The sequence below is a fragment of the Xyrauchen texanus genome, chromosome 3 (assembly GCF_025860055.1).
Source record: "Xyrauchen texanus isolate HMW12.3.18 chromosome 3, RBS_HiC_50CHRs, whole genome shotgun sequence".
Taxonomy (NCBI): Eukaryota; Metazoa; Chordata; class Actinopteri; order Cypriniformes; family Catostomidae; genus Xyrauchen; species Xyrauchen texanus.
The window spans coordinates 16,507,093-16,526,583 of record NC_068278.1 but is presented as its reverse complement, the minus strand read 5'-3'; the positions used below and the strand labels follow the sequence as shown (position 1 = coordinate 16,526,583).

Below are 19,491 nucleotides of genomic sequence, written 5' to 3'. Positions count from 1 at the left end.
TATAATTTTATTTAACATGGTAGGGAGTGATTGGATAATGCTGGTCAATGTAAGCGCAGCGTAGTTCTAGCGGGAAGACTAGCAGCTGTACATTATCGCACCATTAGCTGGGTAATTCCCAGCCAATCACATGTAAGCTGTTGCTTTATAAGTCTGCTCACTATCTATCTATCGCACTGTTGTTTCAGTGTGCTAACACGGCAACCTCCACCACACCAACACCACCAGTTGAGTCACGTCCTGCAAGGGGGTAGGCTCCTCAACCCTGCCTCCTATCTTTGGCAGGATCTGACTACGCCAAAGAGAGACATTACTTTTCTGTTAAATTTCACTCAAGTCTGCAAGTCTTCCTGATAGAAATAAGAATCTGAATCAGAATTAATTATGCTAATTTCTGATGTAATGTCTGTCACATTTTAAAAGCATGAATATAACCAACACTCCTGGAAACATAAAAAATTTAATGATAATAAACAATTTTGACTTTCTATAGCCTGGTATTATTTAAAATGTCATAACTTAGTCCTGCTGTCCACATATGCTGCCATCGATTTTTAAGAAAACTATATGATCTAGATTTATTTTTTTGCATGTTTATTAGGTGCTACTAGTTACAAATCAAAAAAGGTAAATGGAAAATCCACCGGCCCACACTTCTATACTGCCTGTGGCAACAGAGCGAGAGATAGACACATGGAAAAAGATTAAAAGAGTCCTAAAAGATACCTTTCTATATGGAAATGCATATAACATGAAATACATGACTGTATATAATAAGAGTTGGAGGTCTGATGGAGGTCTCAAATCTCTGGAGTAAATGAAACAGATATGCAGTGGGAGTAGTAAGAAAACAAAAGATTTCTAGGAATTGGGTGAAAGAAATGCACACTGTCAAACTTGATTATAGAGAACAGACAGTGTCAACAGCACAAGCAGCATAGCACAGAACTGCAGAGACGAGCTAAAACACACCAAACACAGGAGCATAACATGCATAGACATGCTTGCTTTCACAGAAATACAACAGGTTAACAAATTCTTACATGTTAATTTTACACTCCACAGCAATGTGGCAAGTATCATGCTACAGGAAATTGCCAATTGCTAGGGGTCTATTTCTGTGGTGTCACGGCAGCCTCACCCACTGTGAACTCTCATTGGTCCAAAAATCCTGCTCCTTATAACTGTACATAAACATCAAATATGTTCTGATTGGCTGTGATTGTGTTCCATTACTTTGCGTTCAGTGTGGACAGACAAATTGCTTGTCGGTGGAATTGTATCATGTCAGGTTAGGACAAGGTGTTAAAGGAATAGTTCACTCAAAAATGAAAATTCTCTCATTATTCACTTACCCTGATGACATCCCAGATGTCTATGACTGTCTTTCTTCAACAGATAATGGAAGTACATGGGTGCCAGAACTTTGATGGTCATATTTAGGCAGTAGGGCTGCAACTAACAATTATTTTGATAATCGATTAATCTAAAGATTATTAGAACGATTACATTTGTGTTTTGCTGAAGAAAGACAGACATACATTTCTGGGATGGCATCAGAGTAAGAGAATAATGAGAGAATTCACTTACAGTTGACACGTTATTGTTCATTGATAATCTTGTCGTCCCCCATAGTTCCCAAATTAGTCCAATTACTCCAAACACTGATTATGCGTAATAAGCCGACAATGTGTAAGGTCATGTAAACTCCTTAAATGGTTTTCCTTTATTCGGGCAAGTTCATGACTAATACTGATTTCACTCTGTAATCATACACATTTACCGCCGTTCTTAGCGGCTTAGCTAATGTGCACATGCTGGTTCCGTTTTAAAATCTCAAGGTAAACATGGTTCTAGCGTTGTCAGTCTTTTTGCATAAGCTGATTTTTGGTGGTTATCGGTGTTTGACTGTGCTTGTGAACACATTCTTTAATCTGCATTTGGATGTAGGCTAGATCCGAGCTTCACTGTATTATAATGCCATCCCAGATGTGTATGACTTTCTTTCTTCTGCTGAACACACACAAAATATATATATATATATATATATATATATATATATATATATATATATATTTATATCTCAGCACTGTAGGTCCATACAATGCAAGTGAATGGTGAACAGACCTTGGAAGCTACAAAACTCACATAAAGGCAGCATAAAATGTAATCCATATGACTCCAGTGGTTTAATATGTCTTCTGAAGCAATCACATTGGGTGAGAAACAGATCAATATTTCAATCCTTTTTTACTATAAATTTCCACTTTCACTGATCTGTTTCCCAACCACACCTATCATATCTCTTCTGAAGACATAGATTGAACTCCTGGTATCATATTGATACGTTTTAAGTTCTGGTCACCAATTACTTGCATTGCATGGTCCTAGAGAACTGAGATATTCTTCTGTTTCGCAGAAGACAGAAAGTCATACACATCTGGGTTGACATGAAGGTGAGTAAATGAACAGGGAATTTTCTTTTCTGGGTGAAAGGTGCCTTGAAATGTATATCTGTTCCTCAATTAAAGCCTCAATTTTCTTCCAAAGACTTACAGTACTGTACAAAAATGTTTGCATAATGTTGCACAAATGTTGCATAATGAGGATGTCTTCAAAAATAATGACATAAATAGTTTTCATTTATCACTTAATGTCATACAAAGTCAAGTAAACATGAAAAAAGCTAAATCAATATTTGGTGTGACCACATTTGCCTTTAAAACAGCACCAATTCTCCTAGGTACACCTGGACACAGTTTTTCTTGGTTGTTGGAAGTTAGGATGTTCCAAGCTTCTTGGAGAATTCACCACAGTTCTTCAATCTATTTAGTCTCAATTACTTCTGACACTTTATGTAATCTTAGACATACTCAATGTTCAGTGGGGGGCTTTGTGGGGGACATGACATCTGTTGCAGGACTCCCTGTTCTTCTATTCTAATCTTTTCCATTTGCAAAAGTAACATTTGGGAGTCTAACATTTATATTTCCTATTGACACACTAAAGCTGAGGATACAAATAACCATCTTAAGACAAAAGCTTGTGTGAAACATCGTAAGTGCCTAAAACTTTTGTAGTACTGTATATATAGTGCACACGTCATATTAACTACTTGTTGGTGGGGTTTTTTTTTTTTTTGTCCTTTCTAGAACTGTTGTTGTATGGCAAGAGCTTCTTAATGATTCTTCAAAGAAATTCTACTTTTCTGTAACACTAAAAACAATTACAATAAAAAGATTCCCTTAAGTGACAGATGTCTTTTCAAAAAATTTACCTATAAGACTATTTCTACATCTTCACCAGGACTGTCTCCACTGCACTCCATTCGAGAGCAATCACATCATCTCAAACATCAATTTGAGTTTGTCATGTTCTGCACTTTACTGAAGTTCTTTAAACTTGAGTATCTGTTAGAGGTGCTCACCATGATCTCAGTATGAGGTGTTCAAAGTATCCCAATCCAATTCAGGCACTCTGAAGCACCACTAGCCTGCTCCCCTTTGAGTTTTTAATAACACAAAAATTCATTCTGACAGCATAAGCAAGCACGGTCTTGCCCAAATGTGACTTTTACAGACCTCAGGATGTTCGGCCTTTGCACAACTGTTGGATTTTTAAGTCTTACGTAATTTCAGTAGAAATATTTTATGACTAAAACATGGTCTAACCTCAGATTTACCATAGTTGGATTTTTTTCTCCAATAAAGTCCTTTTTTTATTTATTTATTTTAGTTTTACTATTTTAGAGCTGCCAAAATTAATGAGCTAACTGATATTATTTAAATATGTTTAATGCCATTTATTTTCTCAAGGCCCTCTATTGTTATCACTATCAAGTGGCATTTTCATGTTTATTGAAGGAGAGTTGTAAAAAAGTTTACAATTTAATTATATACCTAATATTATAATTTTATTTTTATTTTAGTAAGTTAGTTTGAGTGTATTTAGTTTGGTCCCATTTCATACAATGTTATGTATTTATTATTTAAATTATTTCAGTTTTGTTAGTGATGTCACTTTTCCACTATTCAGCTTCTACCACTTAAAATAACCTTTTCAAAAATACCCTTCCCAAACAACCTGCATTCGCTCCTGCCATTGCCCTTCAGAGAAAAATCCCACTTTATTAGGGCACAGTGAATATCAACAAAGGATGGTGAACCAGCCGGTGTGACAAACATTGGGCATTATTTCCAAGCAGCCCAAATGCCAGCTCAGTCATAAGTGTCAGTGGAGGGTAATCAGAGCAACCTGGCAGGATCTGCTGTTGCCAGTTGAGTCAACACTATGCAGAGGTAAAGATTTACACCATTAGCTGAAGTGAGAAGCTACCCATGTCCTGTTTACTTGTTTGTGGTCTGGCAAAGAGACAAAACAGGAGGCAAAGTGTCAAGGCTTCAGACAGAAACAAGACTCTTAATTTTATATTATAAAATGGATAGTTGGCTCCAAAGTCTGTTGTAAATAGCCAATATGCACACCTATGACCGCAAATTAACTGAATTCTATATTAATGCACCTATATATCTAAAACATGACCAACAAAATAACTACATTACTTGGTAAGCAAATATAATTGGCCAGTTAACATGAACTATTTTGTGTGTTACAGTGATATTACAATAGTGAAATACATTTTTTTTAAAAATAATAATTGTTTAACACTGTACGCTGAACCTCAGTGTCAGACAAACACCCATTAAAATCCACTCTCTACTTCTGACTTCACCCACGTCTCTAGGTCAAGACTCAATAAATATGGTAGGTGGAGGTCAGTGAGCACGCAAAGGTAGCTGGACGGCGGCCCCAGGGCAGGATGTTATTAAGCACAGCTGATCTTAATACAGTATGACAGTCAAATTGACATATTAATAAGACTTCTGTCCCCATAGATGGATGAGGACTGAGTGAAAGGATATTGGCAACTGGACCAACCGGAAACATTTCCTACTCGCTGCAAGATGACTCACCAGAGGACATGTGCTATAACAATACTGCTGGATTTCTTCATGTGGTCTGCACATTGACTTGTGCTTGCTCACATACACACACTAAAGATAACTATCCTTAGTCTTTTTCCCCCCTGTGCTGCTATCAGGGGAACTCAGTGAAATTTTGCAGAATGGATTTGCAATGGACTGAAAATAAGTCAAAATAAAGCATTTAATCAGGGCTTATTTTGACTAATTAATTTCCATGACCTTTCTAGTTGTTTGTGAATACTGGATAAGGAGTTTTAAAAAACATTGCTTTCCATGTATGTCAGGCACCAATCCTTGAAATTAATAGATATAAAGAACTAGACATATAAACAATATTTGACTGTGACTCAATGGATTATTTCGATTTCTGGGCACCCACGCCACCCTTTGGAGTTTCCATGGGAAATAGTTATTAATAATTTTTTCCCCATAATGAGTCACACAGGTAGTTAACCTCAACTGATAGGCTGATATTAACAGACTGCAAGCACATTCACACACTGAGAAGAATACCTCAGAATGCTATTCTGAGATGTGTGTTGGTGCTGTTTAGGCGGCACAAGGGGGATCTACACATTATTAGGTAGGTGGTGTTATCGCAGATCGGTGTATATGAAAGTTGTACAACATACAAAGAGTAAAGATTTCAAAATGGTCAGAAGTGTGGCCTTCCTCTTAGAAACCACAATAAGGAAGTTCTTATGCAAATGTAAGTGACAGTAAAGTAAACATGGTCTATAGTATGAAGTGACTGAAATGGGAAACACAGCATTTTTACACAGCATCATGGCATATCACACAGCTATCTCATCAGCTCTCCAGTCTCTTTCTTATTTCAAAAAATATTATTTCTTTAAAAGATAAAGATTTTCCTGTGGAAATGTCATGTGCCCCTCTGTCTGAGTGTCAGACCTAGCAGTAAAATGAACAATTTCTACAACGGGAAAAGCTGCATGTGTGTGATATAAGTTCTGCATATCCCACACTCAACTGTCCAACTGAAAAAACACTGACTTGTGTTTAGAATCATGGCATTATTATTTGCTGGAAAATAAAATTATACTTCAAGTTTTTCAATTAAAGAACCTAGAATTGTGGATGACAAATAGAAATGTTTATATAAATGGATGTAGAAATCAATGACGGTTCAAGGCTGAATCATAGCTGATCATAAAAAGGGCTGTTAAATTTTATTGCTCTACTCGTTGCTTTATTGTAATGTTTTGTCTATGTGCTGTCTCTCAGTAGGCGTTTTACAGAAAATTTACCAGAGTTTGTACAGTTTAACAGACATTTGCTGAGGTCTAGAGTCAGTTATGTTGGGAATTACAGGGGAAACCAAAACACTCCTATCCACCTACTGCCCCCTGACCATTGGCTGGACATTCCAGAACACCCTTGGACTAATTCTGTGGTGTTCAGTGGGTGGTTGTGGGATGTCTGAGTGTAGACCAAGATGTGGTTATTTAGGGAAATCCAACACTTGACTGGTCAGAGCAAACGGGGGTGGTTTAGGTGACTATGAGTGGGGCATTATGTTTAGTCACCAATGTGTCAGAGGACGATGCATTTAATCTCCTTAAGGAAGTACTTGAAAGTAGCAGGCTGTATTATGTCATCTTGGTAGTCCAATGTCAATATTTTATCAAATTCAGAGCAGATGAGATATAGTCCTGTAATGTGCAGTGTTATGTTTTGTTTATCAAAAGTAGGGCAGAAAGAAATTGTATCCAAAAATGGTTCAAAGATTAAAAAACTGGTTCAACAGTTTCCCATGCAAAGCTGTACTATATCTATACACTCACGGAGCACTTTATCAGAAACACCTGTCCACCTACTTATTCATGCGATAATCTAATCAGCCAATCTTGTAGCAGCAGTGCAATGCATACAATCAGGCAGATACGGGTCAGGAGCTTCAGTTAATGTTCACATCAGCCATCAGATTTGGGAAACAATTTGATCTCACCGATTTCGACTGTGGCATGATTGTTGGTGCCAGACGGGCTAGTATGAAAATTTTTGTAACTGCTGATCTCCTGGGATTTTCATGCACAAATGTCTCTAGAGTTTACTCAGATGGTGTCAAATACAAAAAACATCCAGTGAGCGGCAGTTCTGCAGACAGAAATATCTTGTTGATGAGAGGTCAATGGAGAATGGTCAGACTGGTTTGAGCTGACAGAAAAGGCTACAGTAACTCAGATAACAACTCTGTACAATTGTTATGAACATGTTGAACCTTAAGAAGGACAAGCTACAAGAAAAGACCACATCGGGCACTTTAATAGGACCAAAGTGTTCCTAATAAAGTGCTCAGTGAGTGTATTTAAATATTACATCTTAACATAGTAAAAAGGGCTGTCCCAACATCAACACACTGTATGTAAAGGTGTCATATCTTACATTTTACCCATGACTACCACTCAGGACTAAAAATTGTACCTGCGCAAGGTGCAGCACTATGCGCCATGACCATGCGCTACTTCTTATTAAATATTCACGAGAACGCTACTATAAATCTAAGTGCAATTTTTATGCCTGGGCAACGTGCAACTAGGCGTGGGTGGAAGTGTTCACACTATCTGTGGGTGTATGTGCACAAACAGTGGGTGTATTCGCAAAAATATATGACAGGTCCATGTAAATGAAGTGGTGCAAAGCCAATACATCTTCCCTCATATGCCAAATAATTTTAAAAGAGGCTCGTTAGTTATTTTTGCATTAGAAGCAACTTTTTTCAATCTCAGGTGGCGCTGTCCTCTCCCTCACTCACTCACTCACTCACTCCCTCTCTTTCTTTCTTTTTTATTTTATTATTTATTATTATTTTTTGGTTTATTATTCATTTCAACCATATAGAGCTAGTACAGTACACAGTGAAATGAAACAAAAGTTCCTCCAGGACCATGGTGCTATGTAAAACAAACACAGAACTATGTGAGACTAAATAAGACCTACACATTACTACATAAAGTGCAAACAGTGCAAAATGGTACAATAATTTCTAAATGTGCAAATTGCAAAGGGAGTCGGATGGTGTTCAGTTGTGTGTGTCAGTCCAGTCTCTGAGTATTGAGGAGTCTGATGGCTTGAGGGAAGAAACTGTTAAGCAGTCTGGCTGTGAGGGCCGGAATGCTTCGGTACCTTTTGCCAGATGGCTGGAGGGTGAAGAGTCTGTGTGAGGGGTCATCCAAAATGCTGGTGGCTTTGCAGGTGCAACATGTGGCGTAAATATGATGATCTTCTCAGCAGTTCTTACTATCCTCTGCAATGTCTTGCGATCTGAAACGGTGCAATTTCCAAACCAGGCAGTGATGCAGCTGTTCAGGATGCTCTCAATAGTCCCTCTGTCGAATGTGGTGAGGATGAGTGGTGGGAGATGGGCTTTTCTCTTCCTGCTGAGCTTTCTTGGTAATGGAGCTGGTGTTGAGGGACCAGGTGAGATTCTCTGCCAGGAGAACGCCAAGGAATTTGGTGCTTTTGACGATCTCCACAGAGGAGCCATTGATGTTCAGCAGAGAGTGGTCACTCAATGTTCTCCTGAAGTCACATAATTATTTCCAAATAATCATTTGGAAACGTTTTTATCAGAGAAGAAATCCTTTGTCTTGTATGAAGAATCTTTTGTTAATGAATTCTGAAGTAATTTTTAATGCATGCATGAGTTCTCCAGGAGAAAACTGGGTGTGTTAAACCACTTTCTCTTTATCCCTTAAATGGTGTGAGTAAATTTACCTTTACATGACATTTCAAAACACAGCAAAATTCCTGGAATAAACTGTTTCCTTAAGTGCATGTAACGTGGTCATAGTTTCTGATTTCAGCCAGTTTTTCCAGTCTCATACATGTCTATACTTTGTGTTTGATTGGTAACTGTTCATTTCCAGTGGTGCTGAAATGCTGCATCTTTACTTTCTCTTTTCTTTGTGTTTGCTGAAAACTGCAGTTGCAGTAAGCATTTAATCTTTTTTTTTAAACTAATCTGAAAAAAGTTCATTTTTTTTCCAGTCTGAATCCTACTCTTGCCAGTCGTAAAACTTTAAACTTCGCTTCATTAAGTGTTATCTTTCACTAGTCAGTAGGTATTGGACCATGGTTCCTCTTAATTGTTTAGGGCACCAGCTGCAAATACATAAATAGGTGCCTATTCATATCATCGATTGACACTAAATGCCAACATGTTACAGATGGTCTGACATAATTTTTGCTTGCGCTTGATTTCACCAACCCACTAGCATCTAGACTTAGCACAGGCATAAAAATACCAAACCTCTTTGGTCATGCCCACAGACTTTGCGCATATGACAATGATTTTTATTAAAAACTGTCAAAAGCTGGTCAATTCTTCAACCTCTCTCTGACCCAATGAATTCAATTTTAAAATAAGTTTCTTTCTGCTGTAAAACAGGTGTTTTTTTTCTATGTTAACACCCTCTTCTCATGTGAAAAGCTTAACAATGCTTTGCTGCACTTTACCGGTTGCGGTGGGTTTGCTGTCAGGTCCAACAGTTCATTTTGGCCATTCCTTCGCAAAAGTATGCGTTACATTTTGCAAATTCACAAAACAATTTGTGCTTATATTTGGCAGCCCTTGTATTTTATATTCAGCTCATTTCATGAAGTACAATGTGGGAAGTGCTTCACACAACCAGAAACACAACACATTTTGGGGAACTTTGGTGGGAATCATGTTTTGAGCTTTGCATGTTACAGTGTGATTTCATGGCACTGTAATGATATGAGTGAAATAACTGGGTTTATTAAACAAAAGAAAACAAACAAGCAACACAAAACTCTCATGGGGAAGAGACAACAGAGAAAGCAACTTGAATAAAGATATCAACAGGAACACAACTAGAAGAGACAAACCAACTCACAAATGTTCTGACAAACACGAGAGAAGACGGCACAATATATAGTAGACAGAGCACATGAGGAACAGGTGAAGACAATAAACATGACAAGAAATAGATGAGGAAGTGTGGCAAGGGGAAACAAGTGGGCAGGGTCAGGGGAGTGCATGGCAGGCACAAACAGAGCTTAAACACAACACAGAGACAACATACACCACACATCACATAGAAGGGAGAGTGCTGCAAGACCAGGGTCATGACAAGTACAACATTTTTTTAACTTAAAATAATATTAATAAGGAAATGTATTTATTTTTTATTTGTTATTTTTTATTAATCTTTTTTGGAAGATATTCGTAATTTAATATTGTTGCAGATTTTGTCTGCAGTAATTTGCAATGTCAATCCTACCTGAAAAGCCTTTCGACCGCTGGGTGAGGACACACATGTGACAGAGCGCTGGTCCACCAAGTCCAGTGCCTGCAGAGCACAGGAGCCAAACACAAACCGCAACCTGTGTGTGAGACAGAACAAGAGCAAAAACAATCAGAAATAACTTGATAAGTGAATTTTCCACCTTCAGGTGATCATGGTGGTGAAGAAAACATGATGGCGACAAAAAAAAAAAAAACAGAAGCTGAGTGCAACAAACCTCAAGACCACTCTTACTTTTAAAGGAATAGTACACCCAAAACTGAGTGTTGTCATTATTTAGACATCCTCATGTTGTTCCAAACATACTGTTATCTTTTCAGTAAAACACAAAAAGAATCTTTAAACATCTCTTTTCCATACAACAACAGTTCATAGTGACCACATCTGTTTACCTCCATTGCAGCTCTCAAGTATCATACGTCATTCTGTATATTTAAACTTGTTTGGGCTTCAGAAGACTATAGCGCACAAATTATATAGACTATTTTTATTATGTTTTTGTCCTTTTTTTGAGCTTGAAAGACAAGGGGAATATAAACTGTCATTGAATGGAAAAGATGACAAAATACAGAATTGGCAAGACAAAAGTGTGAGTTAATATGAAATACAAAATAGCAGCATATTACTCATAAAACCACATCAACAGATGCTTTAGAAAATACCAGAACCAGACTCAAGCACCACCAGGAGCACATGATAATGATACTGAAACCACAATCATTTGCCTAATAAAGCAACAAGAGCCTGCGATGTGAACAGCCATTTATAGTGGAATGTGATTCCCACAGAAGAGTAATTACTGTGGCTTAGTGCTTCCCTTATGACAGTCATTGTGGGTTTGAGGATGCTTTTAAAGTCATGATTTATTCAACAATGACGTATGGAGAGAGAGACTGCTGGTAAAGACATGCATGTCAGGGTTGATGCTTTGAAACAAGACTTTGAGGGATAAACATACAGTCTGTTCAATGTGCTATACAGTTTAATAACTTCAGCTGTCAAACATTAAAAAATATGTTTTTTAATGTTTAAATTTGACTCAAGAATAAGGTGAATTAAAATAAAATATACTCACGCTATTAGTAGGTCATCTGGGACTACCAGCCATTTGAAAGAAAAAAAGAAACACATTTACTGTTAGTGTATGTGTTCTTGTCAAATAAGGTTGAAATATTAAAAGAATCTAAATAACAAAAATTACAACCATTATTTCATTACTTATGCCAAGTGGTGTAACCATGAAGTAAATGTATTAAAATAGTTTTGCACCTTGAATGAGCCTTTTGATAAAAATTTCTAAATATATATATTTAATATGACAGAATAATAATTTGTTTTTAAAACTTCACACACAGTATTGCAGGTCTAAAGAGGTCTTCTCTGTTTTATGATTTCTGTCCATGAAAACAAAATTGCTGCCTACATGTGGGTTACACCACATGACTTTGATTTTTTTTACTGTCTACAGACGGTTATACCACATGACATTTTTTACTTTAAGCCCAAGAAAAAATATGAAATGAATCCGTAATTGAAAAAAGTTCATCATAGAAGTGGTGTATTCAATTTATTGTTTAGTGTGAACTGTGTTTGTAATGTATTTTTGAATCATTTATTATACACTACCGGGAAAAGTTTTGAAACACGCACTCATTCTTTATTATAATTTTATAAAATAAAAAAAATCACATTTTAGAATAATCGTAAAGTCATCACAACTATGGAATAATATAAATGGAATTATGGGAATTATGTCTTGACTAAACAAAATCCAAAATAAATCAAAACTGTGTTATATTTTAGCATCTTCAAAGTTGTCACACTTGCCTAGAATTTACAGACATGTACTCTTGACATTTTCTCAATCAACTTCTTGAGGTATCACCCTGGGATGCACTTTAAACAGTATTGAAGGAGTTCCCATCTATGTTGGGCACTTATTGGCTGCTTTTCTTAATTATTCGGTCCAATTCATCAATTTCAAAAACTTCTAAATTAAATTGTAGTTTTATAATGAAATAAATGAATATGGTGACACAATTCTATTTTTGTCTACAAAACAAATTTCAAAAATATGTCTTCAGATCAAAAGATATTTAAGATCAAGAGAAACATTTCAGTCAAGTGTTTCAAAACTTTTGACTGGTAGTGCACAAAAATCAGAATCACATCATTGACCCGTATAAGATTTGTAACCGTTTTATGACTTTGAAAAAATTTTAAAACACAAAAGAGTGTTTTTAAATGCACAAAAGCTAAAAATTAATTTGTTGTGTGCCAAAAAATAAATAAACAGTTTCAGCATTAGGGGCATTGGTTCAAAATATAAAGATCAAGAACAAATTCACACAACAAATTGATCATTCAAAAGAAACACTGTATTAAGTAGATTTTAATGAAAAATTATATTTATAAATAATAATAATAATATATATATATATATATATATATACACACACAGCCGTGGCCAAAAGTATTGGCAGTGACATAAATTTTGGGTTTGGCAAAGTTTGATGCTTCAGTGTTTGTAGATAATTTTTTCACATGTTTCTATGGGATACTGAAAAAGACTATTGTCAAAAACATTCACTATATGCAAAGAGTCAATATTTTCAGTGTTGACCCTTGTTCTTCATAACCTCTGCAATTCGCTCTGGCATGCTGGATATCAGCTTCTGGGCCAAATCCTGACTGATGGCGATCCATTCTTGCCTTATTAGTGCTCAGAGTTGATCAAAATGTGTGGGCTTCTGCTTGTCCACTCGCCTTTAGAGGATTGACCACAGGTTCTCTATGGGATTAAGATGTGGGAGTTGCCTGGCCACGGATCCAAAATTGAAATGTAATGATCACAGAGCCACTTCATTATCACTCTTGCTACCAATATTGAACAAGCTCTGCAATGGTGGTGACACGACTCCGTAGCTGACTCCTCAGGAGGAGACGTCCTGGCGATTGCTGGACACTCTGGGACGTCCCGAAGCGTTCTTCACTGCAGTTGAACCTCTCTCCTTCAAGTTCTTGATGATCCGGTAAATGGTTCTTTCAGGTGCAATATTCTTTGCAGCAATTTCCTTGCATGTGAGGCCATTTTGATTCAAAGCGATGATGGCTGCAGGTCTTTCTTTAGAGCTAACCATTTCGAACAAGAACACAATGATTGGAAGATCTTCTTCCCTCCAATTATAGCAATCAGTCTGCTCTTATAATGCAATCAGAATGATAGAGTGATTTCACCTATATTAGTACTCTTTCACACTTTCCCAGGTGCTGCTGAAATGATTAGTGAAATTATGTTAGCTGGTCATTTTGTGCCAGGACCAAAAAACAGTGAAATTTTGGTTTTTGTAATAAAGTTAATTTTTTGGGCCAATGAAGCTTTTTGCAATAATTTAAAATGCATCTGATCACTCGGCACAATAATCTTGAAAAAATGTGAATCAACACCACAACAACTGAAAAAGAAAGATTTGCGAAACACAACATTTATGTCACTGCCAATACTTGTGATTTATAAATGTCTTTAGTGTGTGGATTCCTTTTTGTTCTTGATGTAAAAAAACAACCGTGTGAACAAAGTTAACTTAAAATAACTGGGGAAAATAATTACTTGATATAATTACTTAATAGTTAAGTAAATATTAAACAATAAATGATGCGAAGCAGGCAACAACAAACAGTTCATTCTGATTGTTTATTTTGGTCACTGTGGTTCTCTGGGAAAAAAATAAAAAAAGGCTCAAATTGAAACCTTCTCAATCTCTAACACATGACTGTGATCATTGCTCGTCTAATCATTACTCCCATGACATTTTTCTCTGGCATCGCCTGACATCAACATTCCATTAAAGTCAATTCTGTAATCCAGATGTTCTGAATCAAGCTTTGACTGCACAGGAGGATTTCACAAAACATTAGAGATTAATCTTGATAAACACACTGATGTTGTAAAACCCTTAATACAAGGGCACCTCAAATGCTGAACCTACAGGTTACTGAACCAGTTCTTCATCACACAGACCCCTCATGAAAATATTTTCTTAGGCAGATTGTATTTGAGGCCTGCACAATCTCTGACCATTCAGAACGAAAGAAACGCAGGATTCTCGGTGACAAGACAGCGATGAATGTTTGTGTGAGTAACATCAACTTCTGACTGATATAATATGTAAGTGTGCCATCCACATTATTAAAAATGTCAGATATTGCTCCAGAGTGTTTTGGAAACCAGCTTGGAAGTAGGGTTTTCCCTGCATTAAATTTGGTTGGGCAGCCCGTCATTTCACTTGTTATTTTTATTTGATTTCTATAAAGTTTATAGGTGCGTTTAGGTTAGAGAAACATTAGTGAGTTTAACTGTGTGAAGATTCTCAGTTATCCGTGTCATTGTAAGATGTCAAGTAGTGAACTGGACGTGTTTCTCTGTAGCTCAAGAGTGGAGAAACGTCTACTTGTCAGAGACACACGTCCAGGTGACTACATGCGCCAGTTTCAGTCTTACTCTGGTTTGTCTCTGTGTAGGCTCGCTGAATGTCTTTCAAAAGCTGCTGAGCAACCGGAAGTAAAGATGAGCCCATCACAGACCTAAAAAAAATGACACGGATTTCATGCATTACTGTACCATACGTTTTATGAAAGCATCACGATGTGATTTGTGCGAATAAAGGCAAATTGAACACATCAAAGTCCAGAAAACCTGCAGTGTTGTTTATTCAAAACTGCGAAGTAACTTTAAAGAAAGTGTTCATATTTCACATATCCTCTAAGATCAATGAACTAACAAAAAAAAATCTACCAATAAAATCAATATGAAGACATCGTACCTGTTCAGGCTAATATTAGCAAAGACTACACGACGATTCGAGAAGCACCACGTTGAAATTTCATGTTTACATTTTGTTCGTGTTTCCCGCGTCACCGGATGTCGTTTGACATTCGAAAGGAATTGTTGGATATGTAGTTTAACTAACTTGATGATTGGTAGTAGAGATGCTAAAGACATTCATCTCAAAATGTTAAATAATATTTATCCATGTAATGAGAGACAGATTTAATATGGATTTGAATTGGTGCTCATTTTGTGAAAAAGACAGAATCATTGGGACATTTATTTTATTATATATATATATATATATATATATATATATATATATATATATATATATATATATATATATATATATATATATATACATATATACATATATATATACATATATATATATATATATACATACATACATACACAGGGCTGGGAGGGTTACTTTTGAAACGTATTCCACTACAGATTACAGAATACATGCTGTAAAATATAATATGTAATGTATTACGTTAGATTACTCAAGGTCAGTAACATAATCTAAATACGTTGGATTACTTCTTCTGCACTGGTAGATTTTTCTCACTTGTTTTGACTATAAAAACTCTGTCACTACAGTAAGACAAAATACACATGTTAAAAATACATTCTCTGAAAAACCTAAATATCTTATGCAGTTTTGATTCTAAAACAAGATCAATCAAATTGATCTTGTTTTAAGGATTTTTAGATATTTTTACAAGAACACAATTCAAAAATTATTATCAAGAATACGATTTTTGCCCTAATATCAAAGATCTTACTAGAAAAAAAGAAATTATGACCCAATGTGAATTTTCTTGATAAAACAATATGATCGTATATGTATGATCATATAATAATGCACTTTGGATCGCATCATTTATATGTATAAATGTTTTCCATCTGAAAGGACTAAATATTAAATGAAACAAATGACAATAAATGGTAAAGTAATCTCTTCAGTAATCAAAATACTTTTTGAATGTAACTGTATTGTAATTACAAATGATTTGAATTGTAACTTTAGTGGAATACAGTTACTTATAATTTGTATTTTAAATACGTAATCCCATTACATTATTCCGTTACTCCCCAAACCTATATATATATATATATATTACACACACACACACACACACACACACACACACACACACACACACAGAGCAATAGCTAGTAGAGTGAAAGGTGGTAACGATTCTAGGGGCCTATAAATGTCCAGGGAACCCCACAACAAATACTAAACTGTATTTTTTAATAGGAATAGGAGCAAGAGCAATGTACATTCAGGGGGCCCAGATTACCTTATACTGGCCCTGTGTGTATATATATATATATATATATATATATATATATATATATATATATATATATATATATATACTTTGTAGTCCAAGTCAGGTAATTTATATTTATTCACTGATTAGCCACAACATTAAAACCACCTGCCTAATATCGTGTAGTTCCCCCTCATGCCAACAAAACAGCTCTGTCCCGTCGAGGCATGGACTCCACAAGACCTCTGAAGGTGTCCTGTGGTATCTGGCACTAAGTGCAGCAGATCCTTTAAGTCTTGTAAGTTGTGAGGAGGGGCCTCCATGGATCGGACTTGTTGGTCCAGCACATCCCGTAGATGCTCAATCGGATTGAGATCTGGGGAATTTGGAGGCCAAGTCAACATCGTGAACTTATTATCATGTTCCTCATACCATTCCTGGACAATTTTTGCAGTGTGGCAGGGTGCATTATCCTGCTGAAAGAGGCCACTGCCATCAGGGTGTACCGTTACCATGAAGGGGTCTACATGGTCAGTAACAATTTTTAGGTAGGTGGTATGTGTCAAAGAAACATTAATATGAATGCCAGGACCTAAGGTTTCCCAGCAGAACATTGCCCAGAGCATCACACTGCCTCCGCCAGCCTGCCTTCTTCCCACGGTGCATCCTGCTGCCATCTCTTCCCCAGGTAAATGACGCACATGCACTTGGCCGTCCACGTGATCTAAAAGAAAAGCTTATTCATCAGACCAGGCCACATTCTTCCATTACTCCAAGGTCCAGTTCTGATGCTCACGTGCCCATTGTAGATGCGTTCGCAGCCCCATACGCAGCAAGCTACGATGCACTGTGTGTTCTGACACCTTTCTATCATGGCAGCATTACGTTTTTACGCAATTTGTGCTACAGAAGCTCTTCTGTGGGATCACTGGTTGACTGGTTGTCCTTCCTTGGACCACCTTTGGTAGGTACTAACCACTACATACTGGGAACACCCCACAAGTCTTGCCGTTTTGGAGATGCTCTGACCCAGTCATCTAGCCATCACAATTTGGCCCTTGTTAAAGTCACTCAGATCCTTACGCTTGCCCATTTTTCCTGCTTCCAACACATGAAATTCATGAACTGACTGTTCACTTGCTACCTAATATATCCCACCCCTTATTCACTTCACCTGTCAGTGGTTTTAATGTTGTGGCTGATCAGTGTGTGTGTGTGTGTGTGTGTGTGTGTGTGTGTGTGTGTGTGTGTGTGTAGTGTATATATATATATATATATATATATATTCAGTATTGTCATTTTGGCAAAATATTATATACATAAGTGCAGGTTCTTTAAAAACCATCAAATTTTCTTGCCATTCTAAAATTAGTTAGTGGTGTTATTACTTAAAATGTATGCGTAACAAAAACAAATGCCTTTTAATTATGCCATCTTTCTTTGTTTATATAACATTTTTGTAAAGCCTATTTGTACTTTTGAACCTTTGAATTTAAAAAAATAAAAGGATGATTGGGGAAATAGAATAAGCGAGGAGTTCAATACAAGATAAACTCAATTGACAGCATTTGTGGCATAATATTGATTACCACAAAAATAAATTTGATTGCCCCTCCTTTTTCTTTTTTTTCTTTAAAAAAATGAATTACATTAAAATAAAAAAGCATCTGGGTTACTTAAAATGGATGTGAATGGGGCCAATCTCTAAACATTAAAATACTCACTGTTTCAAAAATATGCGTGTTAACATGATTTTTGTGTGATAAAATCGCTTAACCTTTTCTGTGTAAAGTTATAGCTATTTTACAACTTATTGCCATGACGATGTCGTCAACAAACCCTAAAACGACTGTAAAAATGCCAATTTATACAACTTCACAGCTCAAATAAGACTATAAGTATCACATTTCTGTCTTTAAACCCTCTAAAAACTGGCCCCATTTACTTCAATTTTAAATGCCTCACTGTAACTCAGACTTTTTTCTCTTTCTTTTTTTCTATAGGCTCAAGTCAAAATTATGTTTTGTGTTAATTAACATTATTCCACAAATGTTGTCAATTGCGCTTAACCCGGACTATTCCTTTAATAATAATAATAATTTTGCATAGACTTAACTATAGCCTATTTCTGATAGAGTGGCTCAGTTTTATTTATTTTTACCTGGTTCTGTTGGTCCTTTTAACCTCTGTGCTATGGAGATATATGACAGTAGGCAATATAAACGTATCTAAATATACACATTCATTTTAATAAATGTTTATTATGGCACTAGAAATAAACAGGCCCAATGTAGCTACATAATTAAGATTCATTCTAAAGTTTGGAGTAAATGTATATTTTCCAGCTCCCTTCCAGAGTGTGTGTGAAAGAATAAAGTCAATTACACAGCAATAACACATTTATAATCGCTATTCGACTCGATCCATCAGACAGTAACAACCACTCGCCGTTTACGAAACAAAGTGCAAATAATTAAGGAATATTGTTTTTAATCAGGCCTAAATTTGCCCATTTGAAGCAAGTAGTAGTACTTTATTTTGTTGTCAGAAATGGTCAGAATTAGGCCTAGTAATGTGCGATAGAATAAATTAGTTGTCTAAATCAAATGAGAATAAATCTGATTAGACTTGTATCGCCATCTAGCGTACACTCACAGTAGCTTTGTGCACAAGGAGGTAAATAATGTTTTATTTAGAAATCTGTCATCTGTCAAAACAACAACTTTTTGAGTTATAGTCAACCTTATCAACTATATAATTTAACTAGGCTATATTTGAACTTTATAAGTTATTTCAAACTCAGTTTTAACTTTGGAAGCAGTCTGCCGCAGCATCCAGCACAGACTCTTTAAAAACAGATCTGTTTCCAGAACTATATCGAGCCATGTTTGTATGTTAAAAGCATAAAGAACGTGTTGAAAAGCAATTAAAATAAATACAAAGCGACGTTTTTAACAAAATAGAAAAATATATTTATTTTTAACTGAACCAGAACAAACAATTGAACATGAACACATAAATATCAGGTTGTTGAACACATACTGTAAAGTCTAACAACACACTTTGAACACATCAAATCAGAGTCCGTCAGTGTCCGT

General features: G+C 36.1%; 1 protein-coding gene across 1 annotated transcript in view; it reads right to left on the bottom strand.

The window, feature by feature from the left end:
- The window catches only part of zswim7 (zinc finger, SWIM-type containing 7), a 31,263-nt gene extending 16,079 nt beyond the window's left edge, over positions 1-15,184 (bottom strand). Inside the window, exons 1-4 of the mRNA XM_052097983.1 lie at positions 15,100-15,184; positions 14,778-14,860; positions 11,352-11,373; positions 10,253-10,355 (exon numbers count right to left, since the gene is read on the bottom strand). Of these exons, the coding sequence (XP_051953943.1) occupies positions 10,253-10,355; positions 11,352-11,373; positions 14,778-14,853 (201 nt within the window). The 5' untranslated portion in view covers positions 14,854-14,860; positions 15,100-15,184. The remainder of the gene's footprint in view (positions 1-10,252; positions 10,356-11,351; positions 11,374-14,777; positions 14,861-15,099) is intronic.
- Between the last annotated feature and the right edge of the window lie 4,307 nt (positions 15,185-19,491).